We start from the raw sequence: 5,746 nt of genomic DNA on the forward strand, positions 1-5,746 counted from the left end.
TGGGATTTAATAAAAACTGATATGTCCACTCCTCAGATCATTGAACATGTAGTCTTAACATTTTTAAAACTGACATTTTATTTTGCTAAATTGAAACAACTTCAGCAGACGTTAGACTTTGCCTGTTATTGTTTTTCATGCTCCACTTATAAAGTTCAATAATCAATCTGATAGGACGGTAGAAATGTTGCCTTTTTGTTGCAAATGTAAATCTACCATGGGAAACATCATGACCAGAAATTTTGGAGATGAATAAGAAAATAATTAAATAAGACAAAACAACAGAATTTGATGGACTTTAGTATCACTCTCTTAGTATCATTGGGAAGTGTAGTTTTTAAAGGTCTGACCATGCTGTGACGATAACGTTTTTTGTAACTATACACTACCAGTCAAAAGTTTGGACTCACCTTCTAATTTAAATGGCATGAGATGGACCACAGATGACCGACAAGTGCTCAGCATCTCTAGGAACTCCTTCAAGACTTTTGGAAAACATTTCAGGTGACTACCTTATGAAGCTCATCGAGAGAATGCCAAGAATGTGAAAAACAGTAATAAAAGAAAAATGTGACTATTTTGAAGAATCTAAAATATAAAAGAGGCTTTGAGTTAAGTCACACTGTTTTAAACTACTTAACTCCATATGTGTTCATTCATAGTTTTTCATGCCTTCAGTGAGAATCTACAATGTAAAATCAAGAAAATAAAGAAAAACCAGATGAGTCCAAACTTTTGACTGGTAGTGTATGTCATTTGAGTTCAGGAAGCACCCCTTTTTCATCATTTCAATTCTAAATGATTGTAATTTCCTTAATTCCAAGATGTTCCAAAAGTGTTGAGAATGAAGGGACAAGGCTGCACTTTAAAAATAGTAATTTTTTTATTTACAAATATTGTATAGTCTTAAATACTGTAGAATAACAAATATTTAAATGCTACAATACATACACATTTTAAAGTTGAATTTTCAGTGTTGACAATAAAAGCGCATGCCTCTTGCTCATATCTGAAAAAATATAAAAATAAGCCATAACATTCGGCACCACCCATAGTAAAGCCATACACAGTATTTTACAGATTGTGAATCTGAATAATAAATTGAACATCATAAAACAAACATCACATGCCCAGAAAGTGCACGTCCTGGGTTTACAATAATATGCCCAACACTTCTGTTTATGTCATCCAGGATGATGGTAAGAAACAGTGTTTACTACACAGGAAAATAATCAACATACCACAACCTGAGAAGTGATGAACAATTAAAAGCGTGTTATGAATACATTACTGGATTGAATATTTCTTAAATATACCACTTAATAATATTAAAGATGTGTTGCTTTAATGGCACCCTTTGTGTCCTCGTCTTTAGACATGGCTGGATTGTCGTACATCTCCAGGCTCTTTTTGCTGTTCTTCCTAATCTTTTCGTCCTCCTCCTCTCTTTTGTTGCAGCATTTGCAACATTTACAGCAGCAACAACAGCGCCTGCTGCAGAGGCCCAGCATGGCCGTCACCGCCACGTCCCACGGTGCCATGGAGCGCAGCGGCCGTGGCAAGAAGTCCCATGTGTGCAGGACTTCGGGCAGGAAACGTGGGCAGCGGGACTGCATGACATTTATAATGATCACAAAGATGATCAGTGCAACGATGGGCACGCCAACGCCCACCAGAACCTTCCAGCCGGCCAGCGACAGGCCGAAGACGCCGAGGGGCAACACCAAGAAGCACAGGAAGAGGTAGAAGGCAGCAAACCAACGGTATTTGGACGTACGGTTCCCCAGGCCTCGGGCCAACCTGATGGGCACCCGCATGAAGGGATGGGATACCACAGTAGGATACCCATGATGTTAAAGAAAAATGACACAGTGCAATCTAGAAGAACACACAAAAAGAAGACATTACACAACTCTGCTGTTACAGGGATTCAGTTAGTTCCAAAGCTCTCAGACACTGCAACTAGTTTGATATACGTGTTCATAATTTCAACAATGTCAAGTTTTTACATATCATACATAATTAATAGGTTTTAAAGGGCAAATATTTGATATATTATTAAAAGAAGGCTACGTCCTAGACCCTGGGTAGGTTAGATTAGGTTAGTTTAGAAGATGACAGAGGAAGATGATAAGCAAATCTTTCAAAGGGGAAGCTGTGATATATTAAAACTTCGGATTAGGTTTATATGAAGAAAACTTACCTGCAGAGACTGTTCTAGTGTGTCACCAGGACTAGCCATAGCAGCGAGGATGGCAGTGGTTGTTGTGCCAATATTTGAGCCCAGTGTCAGAGGATAAGCTCTCTCAAGGCTAATGACACCGATACCTGGTGAGAACAGGTTTAAAGCACTTCAGTCTATGTGTGGATGGAAGAAAACTAAATATAATACATGTTTTTAAACAATGACTTACCAACAAGAGGCGTTATTGCCGAGGTGAAGACGGAGCTGCTCTGAACTATGAAGGTCATACCAGCTCCGACCAGAATGGCGATGTAGCCGGTAACCCACCCAAAGGGGAAGGGGAAGTCTATTGACACAGAGAAACACCAAACACCGCTGAAGTGAACACAGTGTAATTATGAAGCTGTGAAAGGAGCAGGAGATTTCTGTCAAAACAGTATCTGTGTCTGAACTTTCTCCATCACACAACAGGACTGACGGACCTGGAGGTGAGCCAGGAGCGACAGGGAGGATGTACCTGTGTTGCTCATCAAGCACACCATCGAAGCAGATGTGCTGACTATCAAACAGGCAGAGCAAAGCACAACCAAGAAAGTGTCTTTGTTTTCCCATGTCTTTTATTCTTTACCTGTGTTGATCACCTTCTTGATGACTACAGCCACCTGTCCTTTCAGCATAGAGTTGAGCAACTTGACGATGAGGATGAGGCAGGTGCAGAGGACGAGTAAAGACAGACCCAAAAGAATGAGGCCCACTGCCAAGTCTGGGAGATTAACATTGGCGAAGATGTGTTTGCCTGCAATGGACAGTCACAAGGATGATTAAAGTAGCCACTCAAGATGTGCAATGTGTGACAGATAAAAATAGGCTGGGCCTCAGAGCAGACCTTTGATAAATGGAATCGATAAAAGAGCAAGAAAGTTGTTTTTTTAAGCCTGTCCCTGTAAAACAAGCAGCTTACGGATCAACACCATCTAATTTAAGTGAAAATAAGCTGTTATCATATCCATCACTATAGTATTTTCTTTTCTAAACTAGCATTTACCATTTGCTTTACTTTAACTTGAGGCAGACTTGAAGTGATCCATTTTATGGTCATGTGGCATTCAGGTACTTGAGTACACAGTATGAATAGACCTATTGAGCAGGTAGATGGGGCAACGGTGGGTATTAGCTGAGTCATTTTAAGTGTTCAAAGGTAGTCATTGTCTGAACGTCAGGGGGTCTGCATGAAGAGGGCCGTTGAGCACAACAACTCTCTCATATTTCACTGAGCTTTGGTGGATCAAGTAATCCTAATTGCTTCATAAAAGTGTTTTTTTTCCAACCATGGGTATTCAGTGACGGAGGCACTCTTACATTTCTCTAGGTTCTCAGTCCAAGTCTCGTTCAACTGGGCCCAGGTCTCATTTCCTTCTACCCAACAGAGGACACCATGAGGGCAATTCGTAACCGTTTCATTCCAGAAAGTCTGAGAACAAAGATTAAAAAAGGAGTCAATGTAAGGGCAGATAATGTATTAGTAAAGTCAGAGCAGCCATGAAAAGCTTGAGATAACCATTCACAATACATTACACCTTTTATAAAATGACAGAGGCTTTTCACCTTGACATTATGATCTAAGAACAGAATCAGTGTGGCCACAATACCAGATAATACAAGGACAACAATGTCAGTCATTAAGAACACTGAGCTAATCATAGCCTCATTGTGTTTTTGTTACTGGGTTATGTTTGGCACATGGCAAACTAATAATTTCTGCACAACATGAAGCTGTTGTTGATTTCTTACCGTGTTATCCTTCTTTTTGCACCATACTTTAATCAGGCTCTTGTTTCTGGCTTCGGGGTCACCGGTGGCAATGCCAGTTATGACTGATTTGTCCAGCTAAGAGGAAACAAAACACTTACACACATAAATAAAAGGTTTTTCTTTTCAAAGCTGCATTATAAGATTTCAGATTCACAGAGTCTACCTGGACGATGGAGTCTGTGAGTGGGTCTGTGATGACGTTGAGCAGGTCAGGTGCGTCTTCCCCAGTCTGGATGTTGAATGAGTCGATCACGAGGCGGGTGAGTTTGTACAGAACTCCTGTGGCCACTTCCAGAGGCAGAAGAACCAGCACAGACAGCCAGTTAAAGAAGTCATGGACAGTCGCTCCAGCAAATGCCCTAAAAGCACAATGTTCATGAGCATGTGCCAAAGAATGTTTAAGGCAGTGGTTTTCAAATGTGATGTGTAACAGTGTATTACTTATCTAATGCTTTGATTTACCTGCGGAACTCGTTTCTATCTCCTGCCTGCATCATAGCCACAATAGTGTTGGTGACAGATGTTCCAATGTTGGCCCCCATGATAATGGGCACAGCAGTTTGGACATCAAGCACTGCAGAACATGAATAGGATCCTATTAATACACTATATGAATATGCATGCATCTTCATCAGCACATCAATACGATAAATGTACATTTAAATTCAGCATATGCATGTTATTTTAATGCATAGCTACACACTTACATCCAGAGGACACCATGCTGACCACAATGGAGGAGGAGTGCTGGAGCTCTGCACCAACACTGTGACTAACACCCCGATCACCAGCCCAGCCACAGGGTTGGACAACACAACATTGTCCTGAAAGATGTCACCAGCAGCTTTGCCTGCGCACACAAAACAGCCTTCAGGTAAAAAACACTGCAGACACTACTCCATACACATTATATAACACTCTGTTAGGCCCCCAACAAACAGCTAGCGGCACCTTCAAGAGACTGAACCAACTGTGCAGAGAATGGAAAAGATATGACCTATAATATTAAATGTAATACTGTAAACTCATTTTAGAGAGGACTGTTTTACCTCCGACTAGCTGGAAAGCAGAACTCAGAACATCCAATGAGCAAATAAACAGTAGAGGAGTCCAAGCAGTAGAATGAGCTTCACAATACCAGTCAGCACCCTCTAATCTTTCCTTTGTATCCAAATCTATTTAAAAAAAAAAGCACCAAACATCAGAGTTAGAGCTTATGAAGGAACCCACACACACAAAGTGATTGAGAACAGTGCAGCACCTCACCTGACCACTTGACTCCGGTGTCTTTAAGCTCTGGTAGATCCCAGGGGTTGTCCTCTGGGTCTTCAGTCACCAGGTCCACTAGAGAGGCAGGATGGCCCCATCTTTAGCTGGAGCCTCATCTTTATTTCTGCTGTCTAATGGAGGACAAGGAAGGGTGTTAGAGGAGGCTGGAAGCACACCGTTTCAGGAATCTAAAGTATCCAAAAGGCAAGAACATACTAAGACTGGGGGAGGAATCACTCCCTACTTCAGGTCGAGGAGCCATGGCTGTCTGGAAAAAAAAGAATAAATAAAAACATAGAATTACATTTACATGGTAATTTTCAGCCTACATGAGAAGAGGCAATGGTGTTTAGTTACATTTCTGAAAAAACATCACTGCAACATTAAATCTTCCATCCAATTAAAAAGAGAGAAAAAAGTATATAAATGAGTTCACAAGTTGTCAGATCTTAACCTGAGTCCATTTTTATTCTCGATCAG

At 40.9% G+C, this 5,746-nt stretch overlaps 1 protein-coding gene across 1 annotated transcript; it reads right to left on the minus strand.

The window, feature by feature from the left end:
- Positions 1 to 980: 980 nt before the first annotated feature.
- On the minus strand, positions 981 to 5,528 carry slc34a2b (solute carrier family 34 member 2b). Its single transcript, XM_030132559.1, is given in 17 exon segments — positions 981 to 1,825; positions 1,828 to 1,863; positions 1,866 to 1,878; positions 2,204 to 2,328; positions 2,415 to 2,531; positions 2,814 to 2,981; positions 3,545 to 3,656; positions 3,977 to 4,072; positions 4,161 to 4,356; positions 4,460 to 4,571; positions 4,705 to 4,740; positions 4,743 to 4,847; positions 5,047 to 5,097; positions 5,100 to 5,149; positions 5,151 to 5,172; positions 5,264 to 5,341; positions 5,441 to 5,528. Coding segments are annotated over 17 exon segments (1,902 nt in total). The 3' UTR covers positions 981 to 1,328.
- Between the last annotated feature and the right edge of the window lie 218 nt (positions 5,529 to 5,746).

Source organism: Sphaeramia orbicularis, chromosome 4 (genome assembly GCF_902148855.1).
Source record: "Sphaeramia orbicularis chromosome 4, fSphaOr1.1, whole genome shotgun sequence".
NCBI classification, from domain to species: Eukaryota; Metazoa; Chordata; class Actinopteri; order Kurtiformes; family Apogonidae; genus Sphaeramia; species Sphaeramia orbicularis.